At 41.8% G+C, this 21,222-nt stretch overlaps 2 protein-coding genes across 3 annotated transcripts; one reads left to right on the top strand and one right to left on the bottom strand.

The window, feature by feature from the left end:
• Window positions 1–1,719: 1,719 nt before the first annotated feature.
• Window positions 1,720–4,093, bottom strand: SHISA3 (shisa family member 3). 2 transcript variants are annotated; one of them, XM_084516494.1, is made up of 3 exons: window positions 3,690–4,093; window positions 2,904–3,133; window positions 1,720–2,807 (listed from the first exon to the last, which is right to left on the bottom strand). In XM_084516494.1, exons 1-3 carry the CDS (start codon window positions 3,985–3,987, stop codon window positions 2,682–2,684), a joined length of 654 nt encoding a protein of 217 aa, XP_084372620.1. In that variant the 5' UTR covers window positions 3,988–4,093; the 3' UTR covers window positions 1,720–2,681. The 2 variants fall into 2 exon arrangements, with proteins under 2 accessions (XP_084372620.1, XP_084372619.1); XM_084516493.1 differs by having other exon boundaries at window positions 1,720–3,133; window positions 3,690–4,085.
• A 1,390-nt stretch (window positions 4,094–5,483) lies between these two features.
• On the top strand, window positions 5,484–15,682 carry LOC311436029 (uncharacterized protein). The gene is made up of 4 exons (XM_084517723.1): window positions 5,484–5,696; window positions 6,684–6,704; window positions 7,245–7,336; window positions 15,613–15,682. The coding sequence occupies exons 1-4, from the start codon at window positions 5,514–5,516 to the stop codon at window positions 15,674–15,676; spliced, it is 360 nt and encodes a 119-aa protein (XP_084373849.1). The 5' UTR covers window positions 5,484–5,513; the 3' UTR covers window positions 15,677–15,682.
• Window positions 15,683–21,222: the final 5,540 nt, after the last annotated feature.

Here is a 21,222-nt window from a genome sequence, read left to right as displayed (position 1 = left end):
ACAGGTCTTTGCTGCTAGGTTGAATTCCACAACACACAGCAAACTTTACAGCCTTTACTTGGGCTGAATAATCCCAAAAATTTGTAAGACTGAATTCAAGTGCAGCAAAAATCATTCCCTATGTTAATACATTAAGAAATTTGACTTTTTTAGAGCCTGCTGCAACTATTACGAAACCTTGCATCTTTAGTGTACGCTAATAAATCGTAGTAGTCAATGACTGTCAAACTCAGTTTCTCAGTGTGTACAGTGCATCTTTGAGGAAAACACAGAATTTCAGCTATCCATTACCCATGTCAATGGTACTGATGACAAATTAGTGCTTAAAGGGAAATAAAATTGTTCCTTCCTAGCCAAAATCGATCAAGTTTATGCTTCCAGCTGTAGTATCTGTTTTGCCTTGATTTACTAGATGAAAAATATTTCCACCAAGGATTTATTATACATTTGTAAACCATACTTTAATTAGCATAGTTTAATATCTATTTCTGCTGTATATGTGAATGACCAGTATATCACGCAGGATGCTTCCAAACAACACAGATGACACCTACTGCAATATTGGATTCTGGGGGTAAGTTTTCCAGAAAGGTATTTCTTGAACAGACCCATAGTACCTCAAATGCACAGTGGAACCAGAACAGATCCCTACAAAACATCTAAAAAGATGGGCAAAACTTTACCTGCTCCCTTTCTTGAAGATTGCTTCTAAAAAGAATGGCAAGCACTTTTCAAGTAGTTTGTCAAGTATCTGACAGCTACTTACAGATTATTATTATGTTGTTGTTATATGTCATAAAACATATACACCATTGTGTATTGTTGTTTTAGTTTACAATTAGCAGTTACAATAAACAAGTCAAAACCTATTACTTAAAGCATCATTATATGGAAATTAAGTTGTCTTTTCCTTAGCATCTCCAGCAATAATGTCTATTGGATTGTAACATTAATTATGCAATAAAAAAACATAATCTTTTTTTCAAAATGTTTTTCCATAAATGGTAAGATACAGATTGCTACATATTTGCTAAGAAAAAAGAAATTACTCTTAAGAACTAATTTTTTCTAAAATACAAAGTGAAATATGTCATAATTCAGACTAGAAGTGCTACAATGTTAATACTCATTGATATGCTAATACGTGTAAAATAGGCCAGCTATAACATACTTCAATAAATCCTATACGCAGGGTGTTTTGGGCTCATAAAATAGGAAAATTGATCCTCTGGTATCACAGAATCTGCCACACAGAATGACTACATTTATTCACAACAATAAGTCTAAAGGGAAGCCCTTTAATGACTGCACGTTTTTCTTGTGTATTTTCCATTTGCTTGCTGCATGTGTTTGTTTTAGATGCCTTTTTTCTTCTTCCATTTGGTCTGTTGGCTTATTTGGATGAAGGAATGTAAAAGGGCAAACAAAATTTGTTCCTACGGCAGGATGTTTTAGATTAAAATTCCCAACTAATTAGTGTGGTTTTAACCACATTAAGTTTCAAGTTACATATAAAAAGATATTAATTAATTTATTAGCTAGCTATATAGAGAAATTTACATTATATTAAATCTGCACAGCAGGTGCACAGTTAAAGATGTAAATCATTTACAAAAGCAAAATTTACTGTTTTTAACAGGAAACAATGCAGTATAGTTACACCAGAAAAGTGAAAATTTGCTCATTGAACAGCATCTCCACAAAGACATACAGGTGACACTCGATTCCAACCACAGTTTATTGATACATTTTTTTGATGTGATTACTAAATAATTAGTGTTGTCAATGTCGTAAATACATTTTAAATTACAAGCCTATCTTTACATTTTATACATGGCTAATTTTACAAATAGGACTTTAAGATCAGTTTGTCCAGCTTAGACGTGTTGCTGAGCAAGAGGCCAACAATAAATACTTCCTTCCGAAGAAGGCTTCAGTACAATGCCAATTTTAGAATTTTATGCTGAGAAGTTATTAGCAATATTATTGAATACATTCTGCCTTTCTCATACATAATTATTCGGCTGCTTGGGATTGGCATGTTTTCAACTAGCCTAATTCATACTATTTTTATCTTAGTTAAAGTTAACTAATACAAATATGCAGTGTAAGTTCAGGTATATTATCTGTATTTAAAAAATCCCACGCGCTTCCGTATCTATAGTAAAATACCTCCTCTTACTTTCATTGCTCGTGGAAGTGGAAGCAGTCAGCTGTTTCAGGATCCACAAACTCTTCGGTTTAGTACATGTTACTTCTCTGTTACTTCTCAGCCTGACTGCTGCTTTATAGCACTATTCTGATTATTGGGTCCGTGGAATACAGCCAGTTTGTTAACTAGGTTAATATCATTTCGGGTTAAAGCATCATTTATAGTTCCATGAAATGAGTAACTTTATCCCAATTTTTTTTCCATTTGTCTCTGAATATATTCTGAACGCATTAGACTGAACTATCAGAGCAGTCGAACTAAGGCTGGAACATTTTATAATTCATTTGTCACTGCGATCCAAGCTCAAGAAATTACCGAAGGCTGGGTTTCTGAAATCTTGCACTTTTCAAGGGCAACTCACCCATGGGAATGGTTCTAACTTCTGGCATTGCAGAGCATGTCAGCGTATGACACCCATGGCAGCAGTCCTTGTGCTCCCTAGGGCTGCATTATCCCATGGCGACTCCTTTCAGCTCTGGCCGAAATCAGAGCAGCTCTTCCCAGCTAGGGCAGGCTCCGGCTGCAGCGGGTACCCAAAGTACGGCGGTGACACCAGAAATCCCGGCGGCTGGTTCAGGTGGGTGGCGTGGGCTGGCTGGAAGCAGCCTGATGTGTAAGGCGGTGGCGGCGATGCCACGAGGCAGCCCGGCTCTGCCCGGGCGAAGGAGAACCTGCGAACCGACCCGCTGGCCGAACTGGAACTGGTGGCCGTGCTCGACTGCCTCGACGGCGTCCTGAAGCTGGTTGAGGCCAGGATCATGGGAAGAGTCTCGGTCTGGTAGCTCCGGAGAGAGAAGCGTATTGGCTGTGAAGGCTGCTTAGGTCTTAAACAGGTGCAGCAATAAACCGCCACCAGAGAGCCCACGATAATGAAGGCGATAAATATTGATCCGACTATGAGGAACGGCACGTAGATGGGCTCTGGGAGAAGAAAGAAGAGGAAAAGCCGTGCATGTTAGCCTGTGGAAATAACCGTGCTCTTACTTAGAAATAAGAGCTTATGGAGCCCCACATCATTGGCTCAGTCCCGCTAGACACTGAGCCTCGCAGAGCTCCTGACCACTCTCATTAGAACTAAATTAAAGTTTATACCCTAGGGCCACGAGGCAGAAGTTCTCTCTGTTGACGGTGTTTGCAGTTACCGACAGTAGACTCCGTTTGCCACACGGCTATTAAGGTTTCACAGACTCCCACCCCTCTCCCACCCCCTCAGACCCCAAAATTGGGGCTGGCGGTGTAGCTGCCTGTGGTAACCAAGCTCGGGTGCCCCAGGTGCTGTTACACGCCGTGAGGTGGCCACAGGCGTGGTCCCGCGCTGGACCCGTCGAGGCACAGCCTCGGGCACCCGGAGGGGGCCGCTCCCGGAGCCCCCCCGGCCCCACCGCACCTGGAGCCTCCGGACCGGGCCGGGCCGGGCCAGGCTGCCCCCGGGGGTCCGTCCCCAGCCCGCCCCGAGCCCCTCGGTGCGGGCACTCACGGGCGGTGACTCCCGGGTCCGGGGTCTGCCGGTCGTTGGTGCAGCCGCCCTGCTCCAGGCGCGCCTCGGCGGCGGCGCAGCAGTAGCGCAGCGCGCAGGAGCCGCAGCAGATGGTGGCGGCCGCCGTGTCGAAGCCCTCGGGGCACTGGAAACCCTCGTGGTAGCCGCCCTGCCCGTCCACCCAGCCGTGGCAGTACTCCCCGCCGCCGGGCTGCCCGCCGCCGCCGCCGCCCAGCAGCCCCAGCAGGAGGCAGCGCAGCGGCAGCAGCACCAGCAGCCGCCGCCGCCGCCCCGCCATCGCCCCACCGCCGCCGCCGCCGCCGCCGCCGGGGCAGGCAGGGGGCGGCCCCGGGTGCGGAGCCGAGCCCCGGCCGGGAAGGGGGGCAGCCCCCCTCCGTGCCGACCCCGCCACCGCCCCGCGGGCGGAGCCGCCCCCCCAGCTGCCCCAGCCCCGCACTCACCTGCCGCCCGCCGCCCGCAGCCCGGCTTTCCCCTCTGCCGCCCCCGCCCCGGGCGCTGCCGTCGGGCCCGGGCCACTCCGCGCCCCCCCCGAGCAGCTCCGGGGCTGCGGGGCCGGGCGGCGGCGGCGGCGAGCCCCGACGGGGCGGCCGCGGGGGCTGGCCCCACGCTGCGCCCCCCGCAGCGCCCAAACGCGGGGCCGGCCGGGCCAGGAGCGCGTTAAACATCGCTGAAAGCTCGTTGGGAAAGAGAATTCACAAGCAAAACGTATTATTTATTGCTAGGACTCTTCGCTTTTTAACTCGTTTCCTCGATGCTTTTTCAGTGCAAACGCGTACCCGCGTGAGATTTACAGCCTCTTCTAGGCCTGTCACCTTTCTTTTCCAGACGGAGAGGGAGAGTGTGGGGCAGGGGAGGAGGGACGCATCTGTTCGTAGGATCGTCTGATCCTTTTCGACTGGAGGAGTAACGGCAAGTCACCAAGCACCGGGAAAACCACAAAAGGAACTGCTTATTCATTTATTCTAGGGGAAAAATAATATATTTTAAATGAACTGAGCAGATCTGGATTTCTGGTTCAGGCAGAGAAACATTTCTCTAAATGATGCGTCCCTTGTGTGCTATCCAAGAGGCGCTCCTGCTTTCACAGCAGAAGTGCTTACGAAACCAGCATCACGTTAAAGTTGGGCTGGAGCAATGACTGAATTTTTACTGCGTCTCAAACCTCCTGCCATCGTTTACTGCTGGGGTATGAATATGTATACCCGAGGCTGACCGCTTGTCACCCATTTTGAATGCCCGTGTCACTAATTTCAAAAGTTGGCAGGTTCGGTGAAACAAAAGGAACAAAGTGTGCTGTGTACCAGCAATAAAACTCTGTGCGCTGAGAACCATCTATCAAGACCTTAGACTTCTGGCCAACCCCAAATACAGTCCACAAGCACAATATTTGTATTTGTTTTTCTTTTAACTAGACTATTCTGTCTTTTTTTTTTTTTTTTCTCTGACCTTTTTTTTTTTTTCCCCCAATTTTGATTTCTTTAAACATGACCAGTACTACTGGATAGGAAAAGCAAATAGAAAATTGTATAAATGCAAAATATTTTTCATGGCTAGTTAGCAGGTGTAGGCACAGAAATAACAAAACTGGATATTAAAGAAAACAGATTCTTAACACAAAGATGTGATATTCTGTCCCATTCTGCATTTTCATTTTGAAATGATGATGTGAATTAAACTTGTACCAGCTGTCCCGACTCTGACTTCCCAGTTTTTACAGGCTGATGTTAAATATTAATAGACTTTTGCATTTACTTCGCTGTGGTTTCAGAGCAAACACAGCCTCCACGGGATGTTTGAAAATGTATGGCATTTAGAGGCTTAATCCAGCTTCCAGGAAGGGCAGAAGGAACCTCGCTGTTGACCAGGACGCGACTTGGAGCTGGAGCTTGGCGAGGGCTGCACGGTGCCTTCACCCGTGCTCTGCTGTGCTGTAGGTCTGCAGACAACAGGTCCGTCCTGTTGGATTCCTGGAAGAAGTCACCTTTGGTAGGAATCACTCAGTAACTGTGTCCCAGTTCATACAGGAGTTGATCGTGCTAATTAATTCACCAGCTTACAAAACACGGAGGTCTGAAAAAAATCATTCCAACAGACATATATTAGATATTTAGCTGTTTCACTGCGGGAATGGAAGAGAGATTTTGCAGTGGGGGGAGCTGGAGGGGGATACACTCCTAATCCACAGCCATCAGCAAGCCTCTGACCTGGTTTTATGCTCCTGTGTTACACCTCCTGTGCTTGGATGGTTAACAAAATGTTATCAGTCAGTCTTTGTGCCCCTTTGGACAGAGGCTACTCTCTGCTCCCCTCCGGTGTAACCTGCAGGCAGCTCTATCAAATCTGAGCAATTTATTTGAATCCCAAATTGCCCCATCTTGCAAGAAAAACCCTGTAAGGGCTCAAGTATTTGCTCAAATGTGCATATGTGGTTGGTTTATATTTGTGGGAATAAATGGCATTTCACTCACTTGAGTGGTTTATCACACTTGTGCCAAATAGAAATCAGAGGCAGGTTTTGGTACTGCTCTTGCACACACTGTGAACTCTGAATGTTTGAAGATACATGCACAGTTTTCCAGAGGACTGACTTCTCTGGGCTTATTTTTTCCCTTTCTCTGAAATACTGATGCTGTTGACAGAACGTCATGCAATGCTTGGCGCAGGTGAACTGAGTTGTTCTGACCTGGAAAGGCAAAATGTTTGATCTGCTTTCCTTTTGTAAAGGTTGTATCATCTGTGCAATCCCATACTTAAAGAATTTCAGTTGCTAGCATATTTCTTCCTGTCTATTTATATTATTGGTTTTAAACAAACAATTAAGAATACAGGGAAAAAGTCATCCAGACTGCTGGTGAGCATTCTTTACCTGCAGTTTGAGAACATCATGTTGCTACAAGTACCTCGTTTAGGCTGCATTTTGTTGGGTAACATTCTTGCAAAGTACTCACAGTGATTTTGCTTATTTATCCTTAGCTGAAGCCTTCCAGCTTCCAGGTAATGTGCCCTCATCTGTTTTGAATGAAAAATACTGATATTAAATGCCCATATACCTATTGCTCTGATTACTGTTGTTGTTTATAAGGCTGAGTATTAAAACTAATAGAGGAGAGATTAGTCATATAAAAGGCAGAAGAGATAATTCTGTTGGTAGTTTAAGATATTATTATCCATCAGGCTTTTCTCACTGTCCCCACAGCAAACCCATGGGGAGAACTCATTATAGCAACGCTTTGGTGCAAGATCAAACGATTTTTCTTAAATTACTTCTGAAATCACCATATCCATGCCTGCAGTAATTATCTCACTTCTGCCAAATTGATGGCTTGTAAAAAGGGGTATTAAAAACTCCTTAGTCAGATTCATCTTTCCTACTAATAATTTCACTACTCTTGGTTTTCTGGGTTTGGGCTTTTTTTTATTATTATTATTTTCCCACTGTGATAGTTCTGGGGTTCCTGCAGAGTGTAAAACAAGACAGTGAGCAATGAAGCTGTAGCAGGAGAGATTTATTGTCATTTCTTATTGCCATTTCAGGTGGGCCATACCACAGGCATAAAGACCTGTCAATTTGGTCTGGCTGCAAGAGACCAGCTAGAGACAGCGTCATCCAACTCTCACAAATACATGTAAGTGCACACTTCTATGTTGGCTAGGATGAGGATAGGTTTGGCTCATGTCTTGCTTGATGTAATCATCAGGACAGGACATTTAGCTCATCAGCAAACCCATACAGAGCCTTGAAACACACTGGATGTGTCTTGGGTGGTTTAATTGAGGGAAACGTGCTTTTCTTTCTTTTGCCTTGCTTCTGGTTCAGTGTATGAGTCGTATCCTGACATATCAAAGAGGGAGGGATCACTTTGGGCTGTGTGGGTTGGGAGATGCAGGCTCTTGCACTTTGCATCCCGAATTTCTTGCTAGTCAGATATAAGTCATAAACTGCAATGTGACCACTTGCACAGAACTAACCCACCGGGAAAGGCAGTTAGAGCTTTTGGAGGAAAATGTGGGAGTCAGGCTACCTCAGCCTAATGGCTGTCCAGGTAGATAAGATTAATCAGGATATAAATACCTCAGAGCTCACTCAATAATAAGGCTGCTGGGTTAGTGGGATATAGGTCCATACACGTGCATGGCTCAGCACTGCTCCCTCACCTGGCACTGCAGCACTGCTGGCAGACGGGTTGTGTTCAGACCATCAGGTTCAGCATCATTATTCTCTTTCTCTGGCATCAAGAGCAGAAGCTGTCTTCAAGACATCAATGTGTCCATTGGTGTTCAAAGGACATATTATCCCAGACCCCCATCTATCCCTTGGGAGGTCCCTTTTAGGAAAAGATTTGCTTAAATACAGCAACTTCTGTGCACTGGCTGTATCTCCTCTTTACAACCACAGTGCTGCCTGCTGCTCTCTGCTTCAGCATCCAGATGCACACAGAGCTGTTAGGGGCACAGGAGTAAGGCCAGATGTCTGGAAGAGATAGGAACTGGTGACCTTATGGGGCGTGCAATTACCCTTCCTTCACTCCAGCTACTGCTAAAAAATAGCCCGTTTTATGGCTACCAAGCAAAGTGCAACACAAATTCACAGCAATGCTGAAATTTATTCAATCTATTATTCTCTTCTATCGACAAGCACTGTGATCTCTTCTCCAGGTGTTCTGAAGAGGTGTTTAATTTGCCATTAGACCTGAAGTTCCTGTGCTGTTAAACTCAGAAACAAATTCTCCAAGTGACATTTCTCAATTCTGAAATATATATGTATATATGTAATTAGTCTGATCATTAGTACAGTGAGAACCAAATAAAATAACATACAATTAGAATTAAAATTAGAAAAAAAAAAAAAAAAAAAAAAAACATAATAATAAAGAAAAGGCCAAAAAGGAAATGTAGAATTGACCATTTTTTAATATTTCTGACAGCTATTTTCAAAGCTTTGAATGTGGAGAAATACACTGAGAACTGAAAAATACTGAAAAATGTCCACATTTTGATCACTGATTTAGTAGAAAAAATGTTTTATCAGCTACAGTTTGGCACATAGCTTCTCCTCTGTAACTTGCAGTGAAAGAATGAGTTGTTGCTTGTAAATAACTATGTTTTCTAACAACTTTCATAACTGTAACCATTTTCAAGCACTACCAAGTTTACCAGCTAGAGGGGGAAAGCTCAACATGCTATTGCCTTGCAATTTCCTAATCCCCTGAAGAGAAGACTTCGCGCTGCAGTCATATTAATGAACAGTGCTACAGAAAGGGCAGAGAAAAGCGATAACATCAGCCAGACCTGCTTCACTCTGCAGCAGACTGCGTGCTTCTTTTTCCTGACAACCCTGAGAATCACTGACACACACACACACACAAAGAGGGAGAGAGAGAGAAAAAAAAAAAAAAAAAAAAAAGATGTGAGAAAACATGATATTTGGGTATAGAAAAAGTGTTCCTGTGTTCCTACCAGGTCATGAATACGAATGTTGTTTTTCACTCTCACCAACTAAAAATTACATTTGAAGATTCAAAAAGAAAAGAGTAATGAAAAGAAAAACCTACAAATGCAATTCTTTTTTTCAAAATATGTAGTGTTCAACATGATGGCACAGTTTTAGTCCTAATTTAGGAATTTACATGTGCCTAAGTTTAAAGGTTTGAAGTTTTTTGGGATTTTTGTTTTAGTTTGTTGTTTGTTGTTTTTGTTATGAAACTAATGCATGAGTATAACTAACAATTAATGTGTAAAGAAACCTTCAGACAGATCAGTTGAAAAGTTCCCTAAGCCATAAGCAAGATTTATCCTTCACAGAAGTACAGGAGAACAAATTCTATAAGATATGCTAATCCCTCGCACAAGTAGATTGTTTTTAACAAGCCAAAGTTCTGCACAAATAGCTCATTAGTAACAGATCCTCTTGACCTGAAAGAATAATTCCTTTGTAGCACTGAACCTGGTAAATTAAATTGCTCCCTGACACTTCACTCAATTAGATAACTTTGTTAATATTTTAGTAGTACAAACATGAATTTGAAAAATACTTATGTTACTGCTGTTAACAATTTATTCTGAACATTAAATAGCCACTGTCCAATGCTAGAAAACAGGAACAAGTCTTGCATCTTTGAATATGGGATTTTTCCCTCCATTCTTCTGGCTCAGGTCCTCATGAGCCTGCTTCCTCAGGCTGCATTTCACCCATCTGAAAACAATCCACTCAGGTTTACATTTATGTCATTTAAGATTCATTCAAGATACTTAGATTTTTTTCATTTGTTGCATTTGTCCCACCTTTGGTACAGCCTCTTAACACTTCCTGTGTACTGCTGATTCCCCCAAATACAGCCCAGGTCTGAAAATGCTAGCACTTGATGATATAAAATTAGATCTATTCAGTGAGTGAAGTATTAGGTGAGTTTAAAGGCTGAGAAACATATTCTGTGTTCTGGCCACAAGTGGGCAGGATTTAAGGTAAAATGAAGGTAAGATTTGATGAAAGAGCTATTCCTCTGCTCCCACCAGTCTAAGGCAAGTCAGGGACTGGTTCACCCTGGCATAATTTTTGGAGAAACTGCAGAGGAACTTCCACAAGTTGTTGCTCCTGATATGCTGCATTTCCAGACCCCTAACCGGGGGCTCCAGCCCCTCACCTTAACCAAAAACCTCTCTGGCTCTGGCCAACTCCAGCTGCATCACAGCCCCACAGCAGCACCACATCCAGCTCCCATATGCATTGAGCAAGCTGTGGTGGCCATGTGCTCTACAGCTGAGTGAGGGCCTTGTAGAAGAAATATTGGGGGTTTCTGGTCTGAAGTGCACAGTCCCTAGTTTTACACAAACAAAACTGATGTGCAGGAAATAGGTCTTATATTAGACAGCCCAATACATAATAGTTTTAAACTTTGGGTCACTAATAATTGGCAATTGGCTTTAACTCAAGTCCTACATCAGGCACACTAACTTTCTTTCCAAAATATTTTGCTGGTAATATTTTTGACAGCAGCTGAACACTGAGCAGATGTCTTCATTGAGCTGTCCTTTTCTTGAAATAATACAGTCAAGTGAAAGTCTTGTGAAGTGTCCAAACTGAAGCCTGAATGCGCCTCTCTAAACTGTATTACACTGTATTAATGGGCACTGCATTTCGTTTGCCTTTGCGTTCCCCACTCACCTAACTTATTAAGGTCTCTTTACAAGTTCTTCCAAACTTGTCTGCATTGTTTGGCTGCCTCCTGAGATCTCTCATCCTCAGACAAGTTGATAAGCTGCAAACTGGCTCCCACCACCATCACAAACCCAGTTCAGCAGTGCCAGGCATGGTCTATATTTGCCTCCTACCACAGGTTTCTCTGGAGCAACCTCTCCTGTTAGCCAGTGGTTGTCCATTGCCTTTGCTGGAAATGGGACATGAGATGCTGCATTTGCATCCCATGGCACCTTCCTTCACACTAACAGCTGCAGGACAGGAGTCTCCCCAGCTGGAGGGTGCCTGTGAGACATGCTGCCTTGCAGTGTCCCCAGCACGATGGCTGTGAGGAGCTCTTCTGTCACTGCAGTGGCTTTCAAATGTTGTGCCTGCTCCTGTAGGGGCCTGGACCACCTGCTCCTCCACCTTTGTGTGTGAGTGCAATGACCACACGCTTGGTGGTAACTTGGTGCCACTAACACAAGCCTGCTGTTAGTGGCTCCCAAGTCAGCCTCAGGTACTGCTCAAGCCAAACAGCTCCAGGTACTCCCTGTCCTTTCCCAGCTTGGTCTCCATAGCGGTTTTCCTTCTTGGGAGAAGGAACAAAAGCTTTATTTATCCCTCTCTGCCTGGTTGCCAGTCATCAGCTGACTGTCCTGTAGGTCAGCTTTAAGGAACATCTACTGACCCACCTTCAATGAGCTGAACAAAACCTGAGCCCACTTCACCCTTTGCAATTTAGAGCATTACCATAGTGCAGGTACAATACAGTTACAAAGTCTGGTTGCTATTGAGTAATAGCATATGTTGAGTAGGAAGTAGTCAATATGTATTTGCTATTACTATGTATTATGCACATATATATATATATTACATTATTATATTATAATATCTAGAAATGTGTATTACTATTATAATAGTAATGACAAATATTGAATAAGAAGCTGTCTTTGAATGCAAAATAAGTACAGACTGCATGTAGGAGACCTAACAAGGACTAAATCTTTCAAGAACTATGAGTAGATTCATAAAATGTTTTGGTGAAAACATTAGTTATTTTGGAGAGTAGTAATGTTGACTTAAAATATATAGCTTTTGAATATGACTTACAATAGTTACATAGGCTGAATGTAGTCATGTGTTTGGGGAATTAATAACTTTGCTCCTAAGTATTACTTGTTATTCTTATATATAACAGCCTGAGGAAATTTTCTTTTCCTTATCTACATTTCAGTCTCTTTGCTTAGATTTCTTCTGGGACCTGACCTATAAAAACAACTGGATTTATGCTACAGTAAAGTTTACAGCAAACACTTAACAAATACTCCTATTTCAGATATGAAATTAATAGTGTTTAAATATAGTCTCAGATGTTATCGTCTTTGCTGTTTACTGAGTGAAGTAGTTTTCTAGCAAATGTCAAGGAACTGGCTAAAAAGTGAAAGTGCCATGGAAAGTGACTGCACACCATCATCTGTGGTGCAGGCCAGGGGTACTGCAGTAGCTGCTTACAGTTAGCAAAGGTGATGGGGGTGTCCATAACAGAAAAATGTCCCCAATCTGTCCCCTTTTCTGGCAGCAGCTTCTGTTGGTGCAGAGCACGCTCAGCAGAAGGGCTGTTATTATACAGAATATGAATGGTTTATGATATGAATGGCATATGAATGAACCATGTTGGAAGGAGGGAAGGAGGAGCTCAGGCCCTGGGCCTGGCATGGCCGCTGGGCTGCAGGCCTCACAGCCCCAGCTTTGTGGTGGGTGGGTGGTGGGCCTCAGGTGTGGGTGGAGGAGGTGGGTTGAGGCCACAGTGCTCACTCGATGGTCTCTGGCTTTCTGCAGGTGCCTCTCAAGATGGCCTATGCTGGCTGCAGGAGGACAGTCTTGGGGTCACCCCAAGTACAGGCTATCCATGCCACAAGGCTGCACCATCTGCAGGAGCCTCTGGCTCCATAGGGACTTCTCACATGGTGACAAGGAAGAGAAGCAGGAGGGTGCCTAGCATACTGTGCACATAGCTTATATACATAGTGCCTGGGCAACCTTTTACCCTCTCCCCAGTTCTCTCTCTTGCAAGAGAAAACGCTCAAGATAAAATACATCAAGGCAGAGTCCTCCTTCAACTTCCCAGCCTTCAACTCCTTTTCTTCAGCTCCCCAGGGTCTTCTAACTTATGCACAACAGTCCTCTTAAATGGGTTTTTGAAGGGCACAAGATGGTTGAAAGGAATTGGGAACTGTTGCATGGGGCAAAAGAACTAGTGATACGTTCAGCTTCTGCTTAGCTGAATGTATCTGTATACATTTCTGCATACAGAAAATCCCCATCACTCAGCAGAGCATCATCTTCTCTTGACCTAGCTGCTGAGATCTTTACTAGCAAATAGCTACAAACTGAGCACATCCTACTGTGTTATTACTTTATTACCCAGACTGTTTGCTCTTCTGTACTAAAAATTGTTGGGTTTTAGAATAAAAGGCCTGTGGAACAAGGGTTGGTGTTAATATGTGCTGGGACGAAGCCTAGTACAACCAGGTCCAACAACTGGTTTGGGTAGTTAACTGACATCCCAATACATGTCTTAATGAATATCAGTAATAAATAGTAGGTTCAGCCTTAAAGTATTCTTTATTCAGTCGTAAAAATCAGTCCTAAATTAGCTGAATCCTGAGTCCCTGCTAACTTTACTCACAGAAAAGAAGCTAATGTTTGTCATCCAGACAGCCAATAGTCCCCTGTATTATCCACGTTTGGCTTCTTCCAGTGAGCTTATCTCATTTTGAATTGATGATGAATTATTATGAATTTACTCTGGACATCTTTAGACTTTTGGCTCAGTGTCCTAGAAATTTCTTCAGTGCCGGATTGTTGACTTCAGTCTTAATTAATGATCATTTGTTATCAGCTTAGTTTGAATGTTTGGTTTCTAACTTTCAGTTGTGTAGTCTAAACATTTCCAGAGCCTAGATAGACGGCTTTAACTTAAAATGTTATGATTTTGATATTGACTTGATGCCTTCCTGGCTGAGTGTGAAGATTTTATTCTTCCATCACTTTGATTAATAGACCTATTGCAAATCCTGCTATTTAGAGTACCAAGGAGTGAAACAGCTAAATGCCACACAGATTAACCTGGTTAAGAGTTAAATTCATGTTTCTGTGAGAAGCTTTTTATTTGCTCTAAAGCTGTTTCACTCTTTAGTACAGTCTTCAAATTATGCATTACTGCATTTCTCCACAGCCACCTATTTGTCTTTTTCTTAGCATAAACTTCAGTTCTGCAGCTCACATGCTATATGGTTAATCATTATTACTCTATTACACAAGCACTTAAGAGTTCAGTTTAAGTATCAAGAAACTCTTCTGCAAAACTTTCTGCTAGCAAATTCGATGGTCTTTACCCCTAAGAGCTCAGACAGGATATAAGCTGTCTGTTCTCACATCTTTACATTAAACATGGGTAGTTCTTCCATCACTACCCAGTCATCAGGCATTTTCAGCTGAATATGCTAGACCATTCACAGATTTCAAAGCAGTTTGTTCTCACACCCTCCCTCAAATATCCTGCAGGGATTACAATCATGCTTTTGGGCAATCACAGTCAAAATAGAAATGTTCAGATTCATTTTTACTAATACAGCTCATTTTGTCCTACTAGTTTGTAATCAAAGTCACATTTGTGTTTTGTGGACTCACTCCAATACCTTCTTATTAACTAACCAAGAAAATTTTATTGTTTCCTAAAAGACAATTTGGGTAACCTGTTTAATAGAAGCCTTGTTTGAAAACCTGTTTAACAGAAACCTTGTTTGAAATTAAAGACACTTTTCATATTCTCAAGTTCATTGTACCAGCAGGGGTATTTTGGTTAGTTGGAAAAGTCCTGTTGAGACTTAAGACACAGAAACAATTATCAGTTTTGAAAATCATTAAAAAAAAAAAAAAAAAAAAAAAAAAAAAAAAAAAAAACTTTACATCATTCCGTTTTGGTTGTCTGAGTCGCTTAAAACTCAAAGTCTATTGTTGTTGTTTTCATTATTACTGATGTTATTTTGTTAATATCTTTACTATTATTGCTTATGTTCTGAGATGATATATTGTGTATTCGCTGTCTTCCATTTATCAGCAGTCATGAAATGGAATTAACTTCCTGTCTTAGTGCACACTTCACGTTTATGCAAAGAAAGCTGTATTCACATTAGTAAGGGGTGAAAGATAAGATACATTCAGTTTTCTTTAGCAGATTTCTCCATCTCTCTCCCCCACTGTACAGGTCAGGGAAATCAGAAACTATTTATTTATATGTGTAAAACTTATGGCTATTATCTGATTATTAAATACGAACCTGCCTTACCATTAGTTGTTCTGATTAATTTCATGATGAGAAATGGGATGAGCTGTTAAATCTGGTCTTTACTGAAGTGTTTAGACCACTATTCATGGACAAGTCATGAACAGAGGGTTATCTCGTATGTTGGGTGCAAGCATGATTGTTTCAGCAATCACGGGCATATGAGCAAATGTGCTCGAAAGGGGATGTTTACATGAAGGTCTAGACATAAGGTTACAAATTCTGTCACCCAGCAAAAAGTTACACTACAATAAACAGATATCACAGTCCCTCTGTATTTATTCATTTATCGTCTAGTTGAAGATGTCCACTGATAGACTTATAATGAAATGTCTCCTTAGTATTATACTTACCTGCTTTCTTTTTTGCTCTTTCAGATGTTGGTTTGAATATCATAAAGCTGAAGAGCTCTCCTCTGAGGTACTTTCGGAGTCATACTGATCTTGGTCAGATAACCTGTCCTGAAACAGAAGATAAATTTTAATGAGTATCAGATTATTTTTCTTGCAGCTAGCTGCTCCTGATACTATAAATACTACCTTTGGGGGTAGTTATAAAATAGGCTTTGATATCAATGTCCAAATAGTTTCTGTATCTCATTGACTAGCTCAACGGTATAGTGGAGTGTTATATGATATCTGTGCAGTATTTCCTACAAAGAGCTTTTTCTGTCCTACTGGGATGTCTGTAGAATAGAACAAGTTCTCTAAAAACTGTGTGATTTAAAAACTTTCCTTTTTGCTGTAATTCTTCCTGGAATTCAGTATCCATTTCTTAAGTAGCATCATTCTTTTTTTTTTTTTTTTGCAAAATCTATCATTTACTACTGTGAATTCTCAGCCCTTCAGTTTAACACCAATAATGTGATGAGAACTATCATCATTTGCAAAAGATGGGTAGCTCCAACTACCTGTGTGCCTCCAGCCCTGTACTGCTGACCCATCTGCCTCTCATTCTGAGTCTGAGAATCTGGCTGATGGCCACAGTGCCTTCAGGACATTGCTACCAGGCAACTGATGTTTGTAACATTCAACCAGCCCATGACCAGTCCCAGGGCATGTGAGCCTCCTTCACTCTGTTATGCACCTTATGTAAAGGTAATTTATGCTCAAGGAATTAAGGAGTTAGTCTCTCTAGTTATTTCTGTTTATTCAGCCACCCCATCTGTCCCCTTCTCCAACAATACAAACAACCTTCTCTGAATGGACCTTTTATTTGTGGACACCAGCCAGTTGATTAAGCTTGGCTCTTCTCAGGACAAGCTTCATGATGTTGTGTGTTATTCTGAGGTGGTGCTGAGATTTTGGGAAGAATCCTACTACAGACTCACGGTGCAGTGGGTTATCTCCATCAGTAGCATTGTTCTGTGGACTAATTACTTCATACTGTCTGAAAGACTCAGAAATTAAGGGACATTTCTGAGTAATTTGTCTCAGATTCAGTGCAGACAGAACTGATGTGATTACAGGTGAAGGTGATTACTACGTCTCCCCAAAAATTGATGTTCCCTATGAACTTTAGTTAAATTTATATCTTCTTTTATACAAATAGCTGTGAATGAGATAGCTGTTTTCTGACTAGATACAGATGGAAAAGAATACGTACTTAAAGAAAATAATGTTGCTATTCATCATCTATCATCTCTAGAGTGGTCTGCTGCAACTGTTATCCCTGTGCAAACACCATTTGAATCTTCCAGGACTTCACAGCAGAAAAAAAGTATCATGGCACGACTAAGTAATGGATACCAAAACTTTTGGCCAAGGAGTCTGCATGAGTTTATAGGTAGAAAAGGGAGAGATTTTGTTTTTCCCCTGTGTTTTTCTTTCTCCTCTTGCTGATTCCCAAGACTCTCATCCTGCTCCTAGGCTGAGAGCTCTCCCAGAAGAACTGAGTGGGGTCTCCAAGACAAGGGTCACTCCACTCCCTAACCCCTACCCTCAACATCTCTCAAAGGACCTACAGACCATTACCCCAGATCCATGCTCACAGTATCTTTGCTTTGCTTCAACACATGGCTAGGAGGAAGAAAGGTGCCAGCCAGGGGAGGCTCCACCGTTGGAGCACCACCCTTGCATGAGCAGGAGAGAAATACAGCACAGCCAAACAAGGCAGTGCAAGGCAAAGAACTTTGATGAATTCCACAACCCCTTGGGATTTTGGCATCAAGTAATTTGTTGTGCACTTACAATCATAGTGATCCCATTGCATCTGTGCCTGGATCATCATTAGCTGCATTGTAAAGGAGTTCAGAGGTGCTCAGTGGCTGGCCAGGGGGGAGGGACACTGCTGTGGGGCGGTCTGGCTGCCTCTCTCCAGCCTTGCTTCGGGGCTCCCCAGCAATGCCCAGGCTTGGTGTAGTCAACAAGAAGCTTCCCACAGACCTGAGCTGGCTCCATGTCAAACACCCTAGGAAGATGGGCTTGGGAGGATGCTCCTCTCTGGCCAGCCACAGAAGGTCTGGACTACCTGTTCTCTGCACCAGCCTCTGGGGACAGCCAGGAAGATTTCAGGAGTGGAGAAACATTTGTTTTGCTATGGTTCTGGCATTTATGTGGGCAGCGTGAAAATTGATATCTTTTGCTGTTCTCTTACTTGCTTTTATGAACTTGGATTCTTTTTTCTTTTTCTTTTTTTTTTCTTTTTTTTTTTTTTATTTGTTTTATGCCATGCTAAGTACATTCAACTTTAGTTTCAAATCAGGCTTGCTTTTGAAATGAAATCTTATATAAATTACAAAATTAAATCCCAAATATTCCTCAGGCAGTTCAATATTTACTTTTTTTTTTTTTTTTTTTCTAATTACATTACCTACAGGCATACTTTTAGATTTGTAGGTGTTTGGATAACTTAATTTAAAATAGCAAAACAGACTAGACTAGATAAGAGAAACTTAGGTCAAATTATTCTGGTCGTGACACATGCGATACATAATGCTGTGTAATTAGATATTAAAGTGGTTGCTGTGCAGCAGGATGTTTTATGAAAATAGGACAAATGTTTTTTAAATGTACCACTGGAAACCAGGCAGATGGTAACCTATATCCCCAAGGAGGATAGCTGAATTCCACCAAGTTTTTGATACGAATTTGAACTGTAGTGAATGGGAAAGGAGGGAATTCGTGATTATAGCTGAGCTCTCCATTAGTCAATGTTTGGCTGAATGTGCAAAGGATGCTTATATGGTGCTTAGTCTGGACAGTAATGTTTTCTGGGGATTTGTGCTTTCTTGAGCAACAGCAGAGCAGATGGTGACAAAGCAGATCTAGCAATAAATCATGGAGACAGAAAACTTGAAGCAAGCAAGATGATCTAGATGAAAAAAATAGAAACTGGGGGATAATTGTTACACGAATGCAGCATGTATCCTGCTAATTTTATTAATGCTGAGGACAGTACTTAAAGGCTGTGCATTTTCATGTTGCTTGGCTGTTAAAGTCCCTATTAACATTTTTAATGAACATCCTTTGGGAGAAGAGCTTTTTGGGTCACATTCCAAAAAATTACAGGTACGTAGTGAAACTTCTGTTGACTGCACAATTTTAAAATGCCTGACAATCTTCAACAACAGCATGCTTTTTGAGACTAACCAGTTCTGTGTCCGCATAGGATTCTTGGTCCAAAACCAGTAGAGGCTTCAGCACTTCCTCATGTACAGAAGGAGCAAGAAAGAAACCTGAAAATATTCTACAATGCTTGGAGAAACAGGAAACATAATCTTGGTTCACTTATTTTTTCTAGCTAGCAGTCGGATGGTGATTTTCCCTATGCTTCCTACTACGGAGGTAGCATGAAACCTCACATGCCAAAAGCTGCTTCTTCAGTGCCAGCCTGGCTCTGGGAACTGTGGGTCCTGTCCTCCTCACTGCCCTTTGTCTGCTCTCCTCTAGTCACACCAGTACCCACAGCTGCATAACACCACCCTCTCCGTCAGATCTGTAACCACACTTCATACTCCAGCTGGAATATATTCCCCAGGTTGAAAGCTGATGTTACAGAGGAAGGCAGTGATGAGTATGTCCTTCATGTCCTTGGAGGGGCAAAGGGACCCCATTTCCACTAGGCAGAATCGGGCTTCCAAGAAACATGATATGTTGAGATGAGCACCCAGCCTTAAACAAAGGATTACTGTTGCATTTTGTACACAATGCTACAGCTCCAGTAATCCAAGAGATATATATTATCCATCAATTCAACAGATATTTTTCCACAGATCTCCACAACAGATCATTCTCAGTGTCTTTCATGATGTGCAGCAGCACAAACATGCAATCAAAGCACAGAGTTCTTCCTGTACGGCGATTATCAAGTGGTCATTAAACGTGTGTCTCCAGAGCATTTGTTGATCTCAAAGTTAGAATGATGAGGCACTAGGTAAACTGAAGGCAAAACTATTGAACAGTAAGTATTGGTATTTCTGGTGCAAAATCTATCATGAAAATGTATTTCAGCAGCCCTCAGAGAGACTAATTTTTAATCAATAATTATTAAGATAGAGCTATTGAGCTCAGATGAGCAATTCCCTGATATTGTAATGCCTCCATTTTCTTTTCCTGATCATGTATTGGAATGAGTTGTTGTAATGTGAAAACATGTAGAAAAGTGTAATAAGCAACTAATGGAAAGGACTAAAAGCCTAATATTTTGACCAGTTTTCAATAGCTTGTACCCCAACTTTGAAGAAGAGAGTAATAAAGCCTCACATCTATTGTCTGCTTAGATGCTTGTGTAGTAGCTGAAATTATACTTTACATAGTAGACTTTCAGGAAGAAACATTCCAATTTCTCTATATACAGTCCAATAAATTCTATGTACAAGACTTGCATACTGAGATCTGTTTGGTATATTATTGCTGATTTGTTCATTTCTGCTTATCATTAGGATATTTGGGTATTAGTGTAGAAGTAACATCCTTTGAATACTAGAATATGTGTAAGGAGACAGAATTCCTACTAAATGATGCATGCAAAGTAGTTTGATTATAAACTGTGTGGTGCAGGCATATAAATAGCTATGTGCTAGAAGTGATGATCTGAGACTCAGAAAGACAACAGGACAACTGGAAAAGAAAAAAAAGCAGAGTGCCAAGAATGGGTAAACAGATTGAGTATCTCCATTACAAGGAGCAATGACAGAACAGCTTTTTAGCATAGAACAGAAAAAAATATGTAGGGAGGATATAGTCGAAGTGTGAATAGCGCAGAGAAAATGAATCAGGAGCAGTTGCTCACTATATCTTCTAGTAGTAGCAGGTGGTGGCTATAAAATTAGAAAATTCTAATCATGATTTGGGATTGGACATTTCAAACTCTGAAAGACATATGAAACAGACACGCAAAAAATCCCTACTAGACAATTTTGTAGGAAAATACTCCATCCAAGGAAAAGATAAAACTTGATGTGAGTGGGAGCACAACCATAAGCAGTATTGCAAGCAGCTTGACTGGAATAAGCTTGCCAGACATCAGAGGGGGTGATTGTACTCAAGGTCTGTCATGATTTTCCCTTGCATTTGAGTTTGCAGCCGATAGTGCCACTGCTCATGGCCCTCCAACCACGATGGAGTCAGAGAAGCTGCCAGGAACGCTTAGTACACCCCCTTTTCCCCAGGTTGCATGTTGGAGCTGGTACTAGGTCTATTTTGCTTCGACTTTCTCTCCTTCCCTGGGTATAGACTGCTTGTTTGAGCACCAAGAGAATAAGGGATTCCAGTGGCAGCACACACAATGGTTTCTTAGTGTTACTGCTTAGTTTTGTGTTTGTGTTTGTTTGTTTGTGTTTTTTTTTTTTTTTCTTCTCTCTGTTCTCTCTTCAGTTTTCTCTTTCTTCCTGTCAAAGAAAAGATGCATAGAAAATATGAAAGAATAGAAAATATTTAATTTATTTCTAGAAAACATTTATAAGGAATGCTGTTAGAAAAAAAGTTTAATGAATCACATCTCATATACTTTACCTAATGTTTCTTTCCTTACAACATTAAAAAATC

Source organism: Aythya ferina (genome assembly GCF_964211825.1).
Source record: "Aythya ferina genome assembly, chromosome: 4".
Taxonomy (NCBI): domain Eukaryota; kingdom Metazoa; phylum Chordata; class Aves; order Anseriformes; family Anatidae; genus Aythya; species Aythya ferina.
This window is presented reverse-complemented; position numbering and strand designations above follow the sequence as displayed.